Here is an 18,476-nt window from a genome sequence, read left to right as displayed (position 1 = left end):
TGAAAAGGTTGCCCTGCAAACTATATCCTTTAACTTGTATATTGAGAACGTATAAAACTTAAATGCAATTTAAAATTTTTATTAACCGCCTGTTGTATGTGGCTGTAATGCCCCTAATAACAGGATGATCCGCTGGAATTCGGAAAAAAACTTTAGGCAGGAATTTGGAACGGTTGTGCTCAACATTTTGAAGGATGCAAGACTGGTACAACCAAAAGAGGGAAATCTTGGCGATCCATAAGGACAGGTTTCTATTGTGATATATTTCAAAAATCTGAAAAAGGATAGAACAACATTTAGAATATTTTTATCATTTTTCGGGATAAATAGTGTATCAATTTAATACGGGGAAAGTGTTAAGGGCAATGCCCAAGTTTAAGATATTGAGTTTCCTAGGTATATTTAATTATTGTGTTTATTACCTTAAATCGTTTAAACTTTGACGCACTCGTTCTAAATACATTATGATTCTTCAGCTTCAGTATTCCGGTATGTTTTTAGCTAAATCTGAGTACTGAATAAAATAATATTCGACACTAACAAATATACTGTACAGTTTGCATTAAGAAGACATTTCATTTTCTCTAGGCTTCTAAAATTACTTAGAACCCCTCTTATCAATCTTTTTCAAAATTAACTCATTCGGCCAAATTAAGTTGTCAAATGTTAAAGTCAAAATCATTTTAAACTTGTTATACACTATGATAATATGCTTTTGTACTTCTTGAATCATGTAAACAACTTTTAAATTGTTAACATACATTCTTTCTTGGCAGCTCCGTATTTTCATTCTATTCTTTCTAACCGCATGAAACGGTTGTGTGTCTTAGCGAAGCCGAGGTTTATCTTTATTCAAGAGTATAACATACAGGCCAAGACTAGTCATGAACCATGGCGTTTATAGTTGATGTTTAGTCGTTGGACTTAATGGACGTTTTCCTGGCATGACGCTCTGATTTCATTAAATCTTTCATTGCATAACGAATTGGAAACTGGTTGCGTGTATTCAGACGCAGCGAGATGGACTAACAGGTCGAGTTGGTATCGTTGTAACCCATTACTGGAGCTGAGCACATTCACTCAATCAATTTTATTACCATATTTGCAATCGCGGGAGTATAGAAATGTTAATCAGAATTTGGAACGTCTTTTCATTCATAAAGGCACGACTTTTTCTTGTATTAAAGGGTTTGCAATTCTCTAGAGAGGCTTTTTCTCACTCTTCCTGTTCCCATTACAACAGTCCTTTATAAGAGTTATACAATTGTTTCAGTTACAGACGTATGTGTATGTGTGAGTTGTTGTATTCACTCATTGAGATGTCCTACAGACTGAAATACACATTTTAGAAAAGAAGTTTTACATGCCCTTAATAAAATAGATAATGGGTCAGCCTGAAGAGATAAAGGCTTCAAAAACGCTTAATCAAATCCAATGGCTTACATGCACCATCATATAACTCACTCTTGTCTATTTAAAAATTTAGTTCCATAAAAACTTTGAAAAAAGGCTACAGATAAATGATTGTGACAAATATTGCCACATGATAAATACACATTTTTCTTCTTTGAGTAGAATTTCAAAACAGTGAATAATAAAAATCTACACCAAGTGATGATATTGAATGTGTTGGGGTTGGTAATTTATATGTGTTACTATGTAACTTGTTAACATGTCAAATGACTGTGTCAGCTTGTTTACAAAGTTTTTTGCTATTTTCTCGTTGCCCTCATGGTTACCCATAAGAGCAATGCATACATATTGGGTAACGCTCAGCACAATCCTATGGAGTGGCATGCACCGTCATTTAACTCGAAATTACAAAATTTCAAGTCTTTCTTGAGACAGAATATTACAATTTTCCAGTCCCAAAGAGTGATAAGCTTCGCTAACGCTCAGCCAAAAATACGTTGTTGATCAAACATGTAAGAAGTTAATAAACTTTACTATTTAAAATAGAGCAATCCATTAAACGTGCCTTAACCTTAACAATGAGAAAAGTGTCTGAAATAAAATGCTAGCCAATTAAATGTTCCAATCAGTTATGTTATACAAGACTCTCACATGTTGTATAATGTGCCATTTACTTTGCTTGTTACTACAAAATAGACTGGCTCGTTTGGCGAAGAGAATCCAATCATTGTCTAAGGAAGGTAGTTACTCGTTCAGGAGATGTAGGCCTACTACTACTCCACAACTAATTAATTAAATGGAAATTTGCAGGTGGTTCGTTGGGAGAAAATATTTCTTCTCCATTTAAATCTTTCAACAATAACTCAAGATACAATAAATTTGCTTTGTAAAATAATAATATTTGAAACTAATTAGCTATGTGTTTAAAATAATTTCAGAAGTAAATAAGTACTTCTGAAAATGTGGCATTTAATAAATAGAAAATGTCTTGGTAGCTAAAATATCCACTTATTCTCCTTGTTTTATTATTATTCACGTAATAAATATTTTTTGTACCAATAACATTTTAAAGTAATTTTATTATTCTATTATTTAACACTCGCGTTACAGGTAAAATTTGTAGCACATCAACTTATATTTACGCCTCTTTGCTTTCGTAACTGACTAAACACTGACATCTAAAAACTATTGGTTCATTTCAAATAATAAGAAATCGATCTTGAAATTTATATCAAACAAGCAAACAGAATCACCTTCGTACAGCTGAAAAAAGATTCTATTATTCTGCTTCTCAGTCAGTTAAGGTAATGTAGGTACAGGTATTCCACTTTCAGACGTAGTTCACCCTACAGTGAAATTCCAGATTATGCTCTATAAGAAACAGGGAGCAATATTTATGTTACGGAACGTGCTTCCTTATTTGCAAATATTTTTTTGCTCAAGATGGTTTTTGACAAGTTCCTGTGCTGCCTAACATAAGTGACGAAGAGGAAACCAAGCTTCTGGGTCTAACCTTGGACGCTAAACTAACCTGGAATCCATATATTGACAGCCTCTGCAAGAAGTTAAACACCGCCACTTATGTAATAAAAAGAATAAAAAGTGTAAGCAGTTGGGAAACAGCGAAAATCGCATACCGTGCACTTATGGAAACCCACTTGAGGTACGAGTCATTGTATGGGGCAGCAACTTCAGCAGCAAACCTGAAGCGAGTGCTGAAAATGCAAAAATCGGCTGTAAAATATCTAGTTAATCTGGATTCCAGGGACAGCTGTAGAGCATCATAGAAACAACTAAAAATAAAGAAAGTCACAGTGATATATATCCAAGAACTCGTTCTACATCTGGACAAGCTTGGACTTCCCAAGGTAACACGACCACATTGCTACAACACCCAGAATGCGTCTCTGATACCGCCAGTCAGACATCGAACTGCCCTTCATGACAAGAAACCCTCAACAAAGGGAGCACTAGTTTACAATTATTAGTTCCCAGCTTCATTCAAACAACTAACTGGAAAGGCAATGAAAAGGAAACTCGATTCGTGGTTATTGTAATATCCTTTCTTCACTGTTCAAGAATTCACCGAAAGAACTGACACACTTTACACTAAAACTCGATCAACCATAAATGCCAATCATGTATTATTACCCTGTATCATATGTATATTCTGACGCATACCTGTTCTCAATGTTCAAGTGCAAGCTCAAAAATCCTTTATTCATTGTAATACGGAATACATCAATCATTCCTAACGCACCACGTAGGGCGCGTGCGGGAATACAGTTGGCCATAACTATTTTCTTTTATGCTTAATTGTCTTTTAACAGTGCAGTGTCTAGTCACTAAATATTCCATAGCTACTTTTTATAATCATAAACATGAATACTTTGTCACTTAATGTTTTCTTTCAATACTAGTGTACAACCTAAACCACAAACAAAGTAAATAACAACAAAATAATAAATATAAAAATATAACAATAACATTAAACTTAATAGAAATAACAATATAAATTAACAACAATATAACAGCAAAACAGAAACAATGTAACAGCAACCACAACATCAATATACAACATAAAAAACAAATAACAATATGATAATAAGTTAATTTGTGTGTATAAACAAACGTTACATATGAAAAAATTCTAACAGTTTCATTCTTCCTTTATGTGAATCATTATTAAAGTTGGTGGTCCAGCGTAACGCTGACCCACCTATGTATGTATGTATGTATATTATTACCCTGTATCATATGTATATTCTGACGCATAACTGTTCTCAATGTTAACGTTAATAAAGAGATTCTGATTCTGATACAATGATTTGTTACCTTCTCAAAATTGAATATGTTGCCATGTTATCTCGGAATCATTATTAGGTTTGATGGTTCCCGACGTAATGCTGACGCACCTGTATGCATGTACATATGCATTATTACCCTGTATCATACGTATATTCTGACGCATAACCGTTCTCAATGTTCATGTTAATAAAGAGATTCCGATTCTGATGGTTCTTAGGTACAGCGCTCTGTTACCTTCTCAAAATTGAATATGTTGCCATGTTATCTCGAAATCATTATTAGGTTTGGTGGTCCAGCGTAACGCTGACCTAGCAGACCCGTCACCTTGTTAGGGAGGAGGCGGAGATTGCCGAGCACTGGCGACTGCTCCCGATGTCGCAAGCCCCGGACATCTCTGACGATGATTATCACATATGTCGCAACCCTAATTATCCCGTAAGCTTTTTCACGGCTCAGTTCGGAATAGATGACGTCATGTAGCTCCTCCCCCTCCCCCGCCACACACACACTCACCCCGCCTATACTCCTGTCTCCTCAGCCCTGTAATGTATATAAACTGTACTAACGGACTTAGGCACACATCTCGCCAACACCATGGGAAAGGTAGGTAATGCCTACTCAATCCTTACTATTTTATGTTAATACTTTTATTATGTTAATTAAAAATATTTTTGAATGAATGATCGGTTTGACTTCATTTCGTTCATGGTAATGGGATCCTTTCGACTTCATCGTAATAGGCTGGTTGGTAGTATTTTTGGAGAATCGTGGTTTGTCTTGGTGGTTCTTTCTTAACAATCGCTAACTTTTTATTTTTTTTTTTCATTTTTTTGCCTCATGTTTTAATTTCAAAATATTTTGCCTAAATGCTATTGATTTATTTTATTTTGAACGTTTTGTTTCTATGGTTTTAGGTCAGATTTTCTCATTTTGTACATGCTCCGTTTACATGTCCACTCTTAAAGTACTTCAGGCTAAATAAAACAATAATTTACTTTCTAAAAAGATTTTTTTATATTGGCTATAATTCGAAATATTCGAGATAAAGATATCCACAGACAACATACAGCATTGCTTTATAAAAACAGAATAGATTATTATTATGAAATTATTATTACAAATGGAAAGGAAGTTCCCAAAAGGAATTCTCTGTATAAAACAGAATCATAGTTGATTGAAGTACTATAAAAAAGATTTACTTGTTATAATTTGTCGAATAATAATAATGTGAATATCTTTTGTATGACTTGTACCACAATAACCACTGGAACCCATATAAATATTCTAACGCCACTCCGATATTTTACCACATTGAAATGCGAATACCGCTTTGACAGCGTCAGTACATCAGACCCCATTCAAGCTATTTAACTTTGAACAGTCCAAACATATTATATAAACTATTTTTAAAATGTTCTACAGAACTTTGTGCAATAAATATATAATAATACATATTTATTGCACAAAGTTATTACATCCGTTTTATATATTACATCCGTATTGGCAGGAATTATTTTCTTCGTCACAATCCCCAAATCTTAAACCGGAATGCTGACCCTCTATGTGTGAGTAAGTATCTTTTAAATTTAGCGGAAGTTATAAAATCGTATTTAAAAATATCTAATAGTAGTTTACGTTATACATTTTTAATGTTGGTAAAACTTAAAACCCATAACTTTTTAAATCGTAGCTTATTTAATAATTAAATCTTAATATATTACAATTTTTAAATAAACATATATACAATGTATATACAAATGTATATATTATTTTAGGGGCGGAAAGTAAAAAAGAAAATTGACAAGTAGTATTTTTTAATAATCGTATACGTGTTTATCCATTATAAAAAACGTTATGGGGTTTAATTTATCATTTTTACAAAATGTTTAATAAAATAATGTAGTTAAGAAGTTTGTATAAAAAATTACTTCCGTTTAAAATTTGGGGTCTAAAAATATAAAAACACTTCAGACACATACTGTATATAGTAGTGTGGTGTTTTATGAGAACTTAAAAAGCTACAATACTAAAATAAACACACGATCAATCACAGCAATATTATACATTTATAAACTATACATATACTGTATATATATATTTTTGATATGGGATAAATATTATTACTCTGGTTTTCAAAAATTACTTACTAAGTCTCTAGCTAGAGTCATGTAACGAGTAATGTTGATGCTTTGGCCTTCTGAGAAACAGCGGTAAAACTGGACGATTTTACGAGCTCTAGTTTCAGCTTTCACTCTGTATATTTTGTCTGTAGAAATAAATATATCAATTTATCTTATAAAGCTTATTTAGCTTTGTTATTAGTAAACGGAATGGCCAAAATATAATTTTAACGAGAAAGTACACATATTTTATAGTCTTTAAATTAACATAAACACGTTTACTGTTTCTAGATCTGTGTTTAAGTTTTGAGTTTCAACATTAGGTAAAAAAAATGGTTTCATACATGTTTTACCCTATAAACTTTTATTTAACTATAAAGTACAATGCATAACAAATAAGCATAAAAATTATCAATCAATCGTCAAAGATTTATAATAAATGATTAATAATATAATACATTTTTATTACACCCTACAATAGTGTAACTACAAAACTATTATTTCTTTACATAATACAGTTGTGAACGTAACGTTTTAGAAAGTGTAATGCTATATTTTAGCGAGAGTTCTCATCTTAAACCACAAAAGTAGTAACACTTTTTTTGTTGTTGTTTATATAAATATATACAATTTGTCTGTAATAAATACAGTTATTTTAATTACGTGCATACATTACAGAAGCACAAACTAGTGTTACGGTTTAATGACGAATATATTTAGTACACGATTTCAAAAAAGGAAATGACAGTTATATTCGATTCACAAGTTAAAAGAAAATCATCATAGATTTACGTAGAAATCTGTTGTTATATATTTTTTGGGTTTATACATTTTATTTTATTTCATTTATGGAAACTCGTGAACAAAATGCTTTAATTGATTTAGAAAAATGATTACTAATCAGTGTTTTGGCACGAATTACTTAAATGATCTTTTGGTACAAAACAAGTTTATATTTTAAACATCATTATATATACTGTTTGAGCGAATTCAAGCCTACTACGTTTTTCACCGGCTATTTCGGACTACGTGAGCAGCAATTTTAAGGCGAATAAACTTTTTGAATTTTATATGTAAAATTATTATGCTTTGTACCACATATCTATATGAAATTTAAGTATACTTTTTTTACGATAAGACATAACAGTCAGTGGGTAACCATTGTAAAATCATGGGCCCGACTATAATATACGATTATAACACAAACAAAGCCATATACCACTGTCATTATAGTTCTTTTTTATAACAGAAGGCCAGGTTTCCTAGGCCTGGTAATTGATTGCCTCTCAGCCATCTGGCTTATTGTGCACCCTCTACTTGGTTTAAGCTGTGTCAAATTCCAGGCCTTTACAAAACAATGAGATCTTCTATATAAAGCTTACCTACTCCAACTCCCTTTCAGTATACCCAAGAAAACCAAGGGTCTTGAGCATTTTATCTGTAACGCTTGAAATTCAAATATGGCATGCTCAGTTATTTCATGAGTCTTTCCACATTTTCTGCACAGGCTCTCCTGAACATGAATTCCTATTCTGTTCAGGTGCCTTCGGAATATCCATTGTCCTGTAATAAAACCAGTCATATTACAGATCTCCGTCCTACTCATTCTAAGGGCATCTGCTGCAATGTTCCTTGATGGTCCATTGAGCAACCGCTTTGTTTGAAAGTTCCACTCAGTTCTATCCCAAGGTTTTTGGTATTTGTAAAACACCGACTTGGCAACCGATCTCAGTGCTAAGCTTTAGGAAACTTCACACATTTGTTCGGGACCAATAGGAGGACGATTGGCACCCAATTTAGCGCAACTATCCGCCCCTTCATTACCTGTGATTCCTCTGTGACCAGGCACCCTCGATGGAATAACTTTATTTGTCTTCGCCAGCAATTTCATGACCTTATGGTATTCCAACACTGTCTTTGAGATGCAGTCATGATCGGCCAAGGCCTGCAGAACAGCCCTGATATCCGTTATAGATTTGAATTTAATGCAGGTTGATTGACCTGAAAAAATCAAAATCGTTCAAAAACAGATCATAGAGCACGAATTGAGACCGGCGTCCGGTTGGATGATGGTTTTCATTTGCTTTAATTAATACTGGAAAATACATCATTTAAAATCCTGGACAGCAACAAATTTTTCTCATCAATATACCTAGATTTGGAAAAAATATATAATCTCAGAAATCTCTTTTTCCTCCAACACTTAACAGTTGTATTAGGAGGTGTTTACATATTCAGTTTAAAATTATGGTAAATGCTCAAAATGTTTCTATATAACGTTACACAGTACAGAATTATAAACCTGCAATATCTATTTCAATAAATAAGGTATTTATTAGCCCACAATCATACGTCAAATTACAGACCCATATTATTCTTACCCATTCGTTTTATCTAATCGACTATCGATTATACCATTAAAAAATATTAGGAAATGTTTATATCAGAGCTATGCTTGCATATTAAACTAAACATTAAATTTTTTAATACATCTATGTCTTGAATTATACTTTTTTATATTTTCTAGAATAAACCTAGTATAAATAATCTTCGTTAGTCGTGAAGAGCAGTCTCCTCTTCGACCACGATTTGGACTCGGTTTCCCATTACTCTGCATGTTTGGTGAAAATGTATATAATATAAAAAGAATATAGGGATGAAGTTATTGTATAGACCAAATTACAGTTTAGAGAACGGTTTTGAGACAACAAAAGAATGAATGGCACTTCTTCTCCAACCTAACCTAACCAAACGTAATCTAACGGTACCTTAACTTACCTGCCTTTCACTTCGTTCATGTTTGAATGAACTGTCTCCCTACAAGAATTTGTACAGCGAGAAGAACATGATGACGTTTGGATGTCTAGCTCTGATTCAGCTGTCGTGTGCCCCAGATTGCCACTAAGGTGATACAAACTTGTCACCAGACTCATCACGTTGCAGCCAACCTCATCATGGAGTATACGATGCAATAGATGTAGCCTTATGCAATGCTGGTTGAATTGTGACAGTTTGCTGCATTGATAAAGTAGTCTGACGTGGTCTGTAAAAGAGAAAATGACCTTTGTCTCACAGTTGCTTGCACACTATGAAAAATCTGTGTCTAAATTCTAACCTAACAATGCTTTTTCTTCATAACAATAAAAAGATTAAGTGAGACATGTAACGTTGCATTTTCTTTGAACATGATCACAAGGTTCAGGAACTAGCCAGAGTCTTAGTTCCCGGATAGGTTAGTCTAATTTCTTAGCTGTTATGGAAATCACAATCTAAGGTCCAACTCTACAAGTTCGCAGCATGGATTATCGTATGACTTAATAGATCTGATTCACCAGATTACCACTAGAGTTCCGCGACTGTCTGATGCCAGATAGCCTGTTTGTGTATTTCGTTCAATTCCAGGAAAGAATTTAATAGAATTCAGTAATTTATACAACATTGTAATCCATCTTATTATTCCTCCCAATTTTAATTTCTTCCTGTTTCTCCTTCGCTTCCATTTATACTATTGACCACGGTAAAAATTATATTATCTTTTTAATAACCCTATATAGATTATAATTATTCTCTTTACCTTATCAAAAACTGCATTCAGCGAGGAAATTGGAATTGCTAACAGTATTTTTGTCTTGAAATAATTTTGCGATTAACCTTGTTAAAACAGTATTACTGGTAGTATTAATTTTCCTGTAAAATTTCTTTTACCTGACGTTATCAGAACTGAAATCATCTTTTTTCTAAACTAAATACACATTGTGTTAGGATAAATCCAGTTCTTTTTTGTGTTGTTTCTACTGTTATACAGAAGTAATATATTTTATTGCACTATGTTCTATCTTAAAAGTTTATAACACATTTTACATAAGAACAATATCATGATATTTAACGTTTCATAGGTTAAAACTCCTAAAATGTGTGAGTTACAATATAAAAGAGTTAATCCTTTAATATAAATTAAGAAGTCCGTTGGTCCTAAGCATTAGAATATCCTGAGTTCCTCCATCAGATGAAGCCACCCAGGCTAGAAAAAATGCACGCCACTCTTATAGTTGAGGCTACAGAAGGAAGATAGGACCACGTGTTGTATCACGATTGCGCATGCGCAGATCCCATGACGTCATCTTGCTGCTTCTATGCCAGCACTGAAACACCAAGGTCGCCGGATGTGGAGCACGACCAGTGGTCACGTGACGTAAAAAGATCCGCAAATTCCGGTTATCATCAATCACACTGGCGACCACTACGAAGAAAAATTTCAACAATCAGCGTAGTACACTTTTTAATTCGTTTTAACAGCTGATATGACACTTCGTTTGTAAGTGTTGTTGTTTGTAGTATCGGTTAGCAATACCAAAAATTCCTTGAAATCGTGAAAGTACCAAATCATAATTAATTAAGTTACAGCGTGCATGTATGATAAAATGAAGGTTTAAAGTATTCAACGATAAAAAGATACTCTTAAGATGATATAGTGTTTAGTCAAGATTTGACTACACCGTCTTTGTGTAGTTTCAATAAATAGGAAGAAAGCGTTGTATATAACAGACTCGCCTTCGTCTCGCTGGGGGCTACGCCCCCAGGCCCCCATGATGTACGCTTGCAAATTCGGGGATGAGCGGTTAAATTTACGCTTGCGAATTCGGGGATAAGAGAGATTTGGTGATTGTTAAAATTGGAACATGAGGTCTTGCCAGGAAATTCCCTTGGGGGGGTTTAATGTTACTGGGGGTTAAGACATCAGGGGGCTATCTGGTTATACGAGGAACTTCCCAAGGGGGGTTAAGAGATTTGGTGATTGTTAAAATTCGGACATGAGCTCATGACAGGAAATTCCCTGGGGGGGGGGTTAATGTTACCAGGAGGGTTAACACATCAGGGGGTTTAATTTACTCAGTTGGTTATCTGGTCATTCCCAGGAAATTGCGGGGGGTTAATGTTACCGGGGTCAACGACACACCCCCAGGCTGGTTGGCCAAATTCGGGGATAAGCGGAATTCCGGAATTAAATTGGACCTATTTTATTGAATTTTTTTCAGTTTTAATCAAAGTTTTTGACTTTAATGGCATTTCACGGGTTAACCGTTAGAGATACAAGAAAAAGTGACTGACCTTTCTTGTCGGAAATTTTAATTTTCTCTTTTTCGATTTTATCCTCGGATTTGAGCTACGATCTCTTGTTTAGTCGGTACAAAACGCTTGGGATAAAAGTCTGCACTGGTCAGCTGTTGTGTAAAAGATTTAGTGTACTACCTTTATCAGATTATTAAGTTGATCAGGGGGTTTAATTTAATCAGGAGTTCATCAACCAAGAAATTCCCGGGAAAGGGGGTTTATGTTCTCGGGGGTTAAAAGAACGCGTGGCACTTTTCTAGTAAATTTGTGTCTGGGCACGAGGAATTTTTATCAAAATAAAACGTTGATCAGGGGGTTTTAATTAATTTGGAAATTATCATTCCACGCCAGAGTTTTGACAATGAACTAATATTTCATAAAATAAAAAAAACACGCTGTCCCTATCTACTATTGAAGCTTCACTAACGCTCAGCCAACTCCCGATGTGGGGGGGAGTTTTAGTCACTCGTTAACGTAGTAATACAAGGTCAATATGGAACCAGCATGAATCGCACTAATTATAGTTGCAAAATTTAAAACGCCTAAAAGTGACGACAAAGAATTAGCCATTTAGAGCATTTACTAGGCTTACGGAAAGATAAATGATAGAAAGCTGCTGGGCATTTTTTTGTAGATCCTATCAATAGCTACTTACAAAAAGTTTTACATTTAAGCTAGGGCCAACCGGTTCGGCCACTATCGAGCACGAAACGTAAGTTTTTTAAGTGGAATTTTTCAATATAATCACGTTTTACGGCTAAATCATGGAAGATAGAGCAAAAGGTCAGTAGACCTTTTTGTGTAGATCGCATTTATTTTGTATTAAAATCAAATTTTTAATCTGGGCTAGAACTAAGATTTTGTCTGAAATAGAGCCCAGAAAACAAAATCTCACGTAAAACTCAAAAATCAAAACTTTAAAACGCATTATGCGGCCAAACCGTTGAGGATAGGGCAAAATGATACTGAACTTTTTTTGTAGATCACGTGATTTCCTAAATCCCGTTTGAAAATTTTTTTTGAGCTACGACCAACCGTCTAAGCCGTTATCAAGCCCGGAATGTAAATTTGTAGGCGAAAATTTCCAAATATTTTCATTTAATCGCGTTTTTCGGTCAAACTAATGGAGATATAGTAAAAGGTCACTTGACCTTTTTTTGTAGATCATATCATTTCCTAAATCTACCCTTTGTTTTATTTTGACCTCCGACCAATTGTTCGCCGCTATCGACCCCAAAAAACAAAGTTTTCACGTGAAAATTACACGAATTTTGCACATAATCGCGTATTGCAGTCATACCGATGGAGATAGAGCAAAAGGTTACTGGACCTTTTCTGTAGATCACGTAATTTGCTAATTTGATGGGTCAATCAGATTTGAGCTACGACCTACCGTTCGGCCGCTATCGGGCTCGAAACTTTATTTTAATGCGAAAAAAATCTCTGGAATGTCAAACATTTCCGCGTTTTGTGGCTTAACCATGGAAGATAGAGTAAAAGGTCACTAGACCTTTTTTGTAGTTCACTTCATTCCTGACTAACGATTTTTCGTCAGATCGAAGCTAGCTCCAACGGTTCACCCGCTATCAGGCTTACAAGAAATGCCTTGCAGGGGTAAAGAATGCGCGATTATTGAGGAATTTTTTTGAGGGGTTTAAAAGTAAAAAAGTCCGGTTTTCAGACTTTTCCTCCGGGTCATATTGTGGGAAAGGTACCTGCGTGCCAAATTTCAAGTTTCCAGCACTTCTAGAACTATGTTAGAATTTGTATCTATATATCAGTGAGTCAGTCAGTCAGTCAGTTTCACATGCGGCTGTATAATATATTAGACTATTAAGTTGATCGATAATTCGGTTTCTAGTACAAGCAATGGAGCTTAAACACAATATGCATTCAGATGTATATCCAATGCAAATAAAAACTGGTATTGTATCAATATTTATTCAGGACTTTATTTCAGTGTTTATTCCTCATAGCGTAACCAGTATAATCTAAGAACTTTCGTTCACTGTTATATAAATAAAGTAAAATATATATGCATGTCCAAAATTATTTTAATTTATCCTTTTTTTCTCTTGGTCACTTTTTTATAACATTTTTACCATCAATTAAACAAATTTTAGTTCTGTGATAACGTTACTTTATTTCTTCAATAATTCAAAGATAACATTGACATATTTCGTTGCTTCACACATGTCACATTATATAATATGGGTTCCCAATTTAACATTAATCTAATTAATGGATATTGATTTCCAGGTTCTTCTCTTTGTCTGCTGCCTGGTTTCAGTTGCCCTCGCAGAACCACCGGCAGGAGCCGGCTACTTGCCGCCCTCCCAGTACGGCACCCCAGGCTACAGTAATGGCGGAGTCGGCAGTACGGGTGTCAGTTCCCCTTTCGCAAGTTATGGCCTTCCTTCATCATTTAATGGGCTCGGAGGAAATGGAAGACCTTCCTCACAGTATGGAACTCCGTCTAGTGGAAACGGATACTCTGGAAATGGGAACGGTTACAATGGAAATGGTTACTCTGGTACTAGCAATGGCTATAGTAAGAATGGAAACGGATACAGTCTGGGCGGAAACGGTTTCAGCAATGGAAACGGATACAGCAACGGAAATGGCTTAGGAAATGGATACGGAAATGGAAATGGCTACAGCAACGGTAATGGCAATGGAAACGGATACAGCAACGGAAATGGTAACGGAAATGGTTACAGCAATGGAAAAGGTTACAGCAACGGTAATGGCTACAGCAACGGTAATGGATACAGCAACGGAAATGGAAATGGCAACGGTAATGGATACAGCAGTGGAAATGGCAACGGAAACGGATACAGCAATGGAAATGGATACGGTAACGGAAATGGCTACAGCAATGGAAATGGCTATAGCAACGGAAATGGTTATAGCAATGGAAATGGATACGGTAGTCGAAATGGAAATGGATATGGTTACAATGGAAACGGAAATGGCGCAAATGGTGACGAATCTGTAAGTATTTTTTTGCGTTCATAACAAGAACTGTATTGTAAGTTAGCAAAAAAATACTTTTTTGTGCTGAAATGAGAAATGCTTGTATACTTAGAAGAAGTATTTCCAAGAGTAAGCGCATTGATAAACTTCATTTTTAGTAGAAGTATGTAATATGTTTTAATGTTTATTTAGATATTTTTCAATGTATTATAATGTTCAATTCATAAGCAATTAAGTCCCAGTTCTACCTTTAGTGATTTAAAAGTTTTAACTGGGACGACAGGATTACCAATAATTTATTTTTGACACTTTATACATAAATATAAATGTATATAAGTGCAGAGTTTTATAGACCACAGACGTAATATAACGTTGCGCTGCGCCTGACAACACTGCACAGGCAATTTGGACACGGTAATGTGAATATATTTGCGTTTTGATTATTGAGGCCCCTGCAGGTAATATATAAAGATTATGGCGAGAATTGAATTTCCAGGCCAGTAAAATAATCATTATAAGTATTTTTTTTTTTTTATTTTACTTGTAAATTTGTTGAAGTAGGAGAGTAACGCAAATTTTTATGGTTTCTGTTTAATCAATATATAAGAAAAATAGTTTAGTAATGTATTAGTGAAATCCGATTAAACATATTCGTACGCATTTTTATTGCATTCCTTTGTAATTTATTATTTTATCAATTCGTAAATAGTTGAATTTATTTAAATATCAATTTTAAACAACTAGCGAGGAATATAAATAAATTTGTGTTAACTGTTTTACATGTGATTTCAGGAGCCAGCAAATTACGAGTTTTCTTACGAAGTCTCTGCTCCAGAATACGGCGTTGAGTTCGCTCATCAAGAGAGTCGCCAGGATGAGTTGGCCGTGGGCTCTTACAGAGTTCTGCTCCCTGACGGAAGGACTCAGCTAGTGGAGTACCAGGCAGATCAGGATGGGTACAAACCCACCGTGTCCTACCAGGAGGCGGCGGGAGGAAACGGTTACTTTGGAGGAGGCAATGGAAACGGTTACAGCAATGGTAACGGATACAGAAATGGAAACGGAAACGGAAATGGTAACGGGTATGGAAGCGGTAATGGCTACGGAAATGGAAATGGCTATGGAAACGGATACAGCAGTGGAAATGGGTACGGCAATGGAAACGGCAATGGAAACGGATATAGTGGTGTGAATGGCTACACCAATGGAAATGGCTACACCAACGGTAATGGATACAGCAACGGAAATGGCCTGTACTCCAATGGAGGGTATTCCAATGGAAATGGAAGATATGCCAGTAGCAGTGGAGGATATTCTAATGGAGGTTACTCGGGCGGCAATGGCTATTCGTCAGGAGGTAGAAATGGTGGTTACTAAGTATACGAGTGCATCATACATGTGTTCATAGCATCCCATTGTGTTTATGGTCAGCAAATAAGTTATTTTCATATCATTATTCATCAGCATTGTAAATATTTTGTAAAGACACTTTTTTTGTAATAAACAATTTTTATACGAAATAGTTTACGTTTTTTAATTGTGACTAAACCAAGATTTTTAATGTTCTGCGTTAAACCAAGAAGTCTACTTTGTTTAACAATTAGATGTCCTTCTCAAGAGAGAATTTGTATAAAGAACCATTTATTTCATGATAAATTCTATGGTACAGACGAATTGATGTACTCACAGCTTATAACAGAACCATTCAATGTATATTTAATCTAGGAGGTAATATTTTCTGGATGTGGGAGAGAGGAGATAAACAATCATAGATAAAATTAATAAGTTCTTACTTGTACGAAATTAAAATAGATGGACTATTATTGTGGTTTCATCATACGACTACTGTATAGAGCTTGAGAAGAGAAGGTAAAGTATAAAAATCACAAGAAAAAGAACAAGCAAAAGTAAGATGTATAGATTATTAGCTAACAGAATACTTAGTCGTTTTCAGAAGAGAAGAAAAATTTAAAACGTATAGAATTTTTAGAAAATGTTAATTATCAATGACTATTTTATTGAATCATGGATTGCAAATTTATTTCAAATTCAGTTTCAAACAACTGCATTCTATGATTAAATATAAAGTCTTTAATGTTGGTAGCAAACCTTTCGTTATTCCATTACTTTCTTAACTGTAACTTAAGCAATTACTTCAATTCCCATTTGCAAAACCATCAAATCTAAAAACTCTTACTAAAGACCAATTATGATAAAGGTTTCATTGAATGCCAACCATAAGAGCCATTTTCAATCAATTCCCAATTACTAGTTAATTATCATAGTGTTTTAAAAGTCACTGAAATTTAATTAATATTTTGAAGAAGCATGTAAAATATAATCACATAGGAGAGGTGGGACATTTAAATTTACAAATTAAATGACGGGCATTCGAGTTTATAAAAAAAAACCTTAAGCCTTCTGATATAAAAATATTATTCATAGCTGTTGATCTCCAAATTGTGGAAGTACTTCTGTTATATGTTACTTCCTTTTATTTTCTTTCGGATTGCCTTCAATAATCTGTACAAGGTCTAATTTACTGAAACTCGAGGCCATGTGCAGTTACAGATGGTATTGGATGTTTCAATTAAGTAAAGATAAATGGGTACGAAGGCCACAAAATAACCGCATGGACTCAATGATGTGCCGAACAAGAGTGGGTCCAGCCCGGAGCCTTGTGGTACACCGCTAACCAAGTCTGCAGATTGGGACTCGTTATGAGTGTTTGCGGGGAGATATTGTGTTATTGACAGGTCATATAGCTGTAAATGAAACGGATAATCATTTTTATTACTCTATGTAGTGAAAACTACGGTAACTTTTTTGCTTAAAGTTTGTCATTGACGATGGAAGGTTTGAAAGGATAACAGGATTTCGGACATTTGCCATCGTTATAGATTATAAAACAACGTTTCGAGGATTGGAATCTTCTTTGTCAGGTGGGGGAGGTTTTAATACATACAAAAATAAAGACCAAAAAGAAGTAAATAAGATAAAGAAAAGGGTTCAAACACACCAAAAAGCTGCTTTGAGTTCAGTCCAGACGTTATCACTGCACAGGATGTAAGTCCCGAGCACAAGTCACGAGTACGAGAATTACAATCACACATCACACTCGCATAGGCCACAGTGAGATACTACAGTAAAACTGTAAACTGCATTTATGTTTGTTTGCGATATTTGGTCAAAATTGTATAATGGAAGAGTTATCAAGAACAAATTTGTCTGTAAATGTAATCAAGGGTTTCGATGCAGTCATATACGAATAAATAATAACTGAAATGAGTAAATTAACCGTTTTGGGCTGTATCCTCACAATTTTATGAGGATGAAATTTTCACACCGAAAATCCAAGCACTCATAGTTGTTTGTTCTATAAAAGAATGATGTCAATATATCCGCAGCTGAAGTTAGATGTATCTGTGGGATTTTGAGAAATGCAGATATTTTATTCAGGGCAGTATTCGTAATTATCATACGTGAAGAGAAGAGATGAAGAGTCTTTCACATCAGACAGAAGGTACATATAAATCTTATTTATTTTTTGGTTGCAAATATTATATACTAGCAGTTACCCGCGACTTCGCCATGTATAAGAACTTCTGGTACGAATGAGTTATATTTCCGACGGCAATTTTGAGTTTGCCTTGTTGCCACGATCAATAAAATATGTCAAAAAGTGTATACTTATGGTAATTTTAATCCACTATGGTATTAAGATTTGTTGGTCTATAGTTGATTTTGCCTTGGTTCTCGAATACATACACAGGATAGAAAATTCCTCTTCTTAAAAAAAAAACAAAGATGACTTTTATAACTAGACTTTAAGTTTATAGTAAAATTTAGATGGTAACTTTGTTTTTTATATCTAAATTACAGTACTGACCGAGCACTACATACTTCACTGGAAATCTCAAACTTTACTTATTTAAGTATGAGCTTTGAAACTAGCTTAATTTTGAAACTTTATACTAACCTATTATTTAAATCTTTATAGTCAAAATGAGAAAGGTGATCAGATATTTTACTTGGATTTTCTTAATA

General features: G+C 34.5%; 1 protein-coding gene across 1 annotated transcript; it reads left to right on the top strand.

Annotated features, from left to right (window-relative positions):
• Positions 1-4,815: 4,815 nt before the first annotated feature.
• LOC124365513 (glycine-rich protein DOT1-like) lies at positions 4,816-15,806 on the top strand. Its single transcript, XM_046821497.1, has 3 exons — positions 4,816-4,824; positions 13,713-14,447; positions 15,222-15,806. Exons 1-3 carry the CDS (start codon positions 4,816-4,818, stop codon positions 15,804-15,806), a joined length of 1,329 nt encoding a protein of 442 aa, XP_046677453.1.
• The last annotated feature ends 2,670 nt before the right edge of the window (positions 15,807-18,476 follow it).

The sequence above is a fragment of the Homalodisca vitripennis genome, chromosome 6, assembly GCF_021130785.1.
Source record: "Homalodisca vitripennis isolate AUS2020 chromosome 6, UT_GWSS_2.1, whole genome shotgun sequence".
Lineage (NCBI taxonomy): Eukaryota > Metazoa > Arthropoda > Insecta > Hemiptera > Cicadellidae > Homalodisca > Homalodisca vitripennis.
The sequence above is the reverse complement of the archived record's forward strand: the minus strand, read 5'-3'. Positions and strand labels throughout refer to the sequence as shown.

Excerpts from the sequence above, each read along its gene's own strand:
- LOC124365513 (XM_046821497.1), top strand. Across the intron at positions 14,448-15,221 it reads GCGCAAATGGTGACGAATCT|GAGCCAGCAAATTACGAGTT; the intron begins GTAAGTATTTTT and ends ATGTGATTTCAG.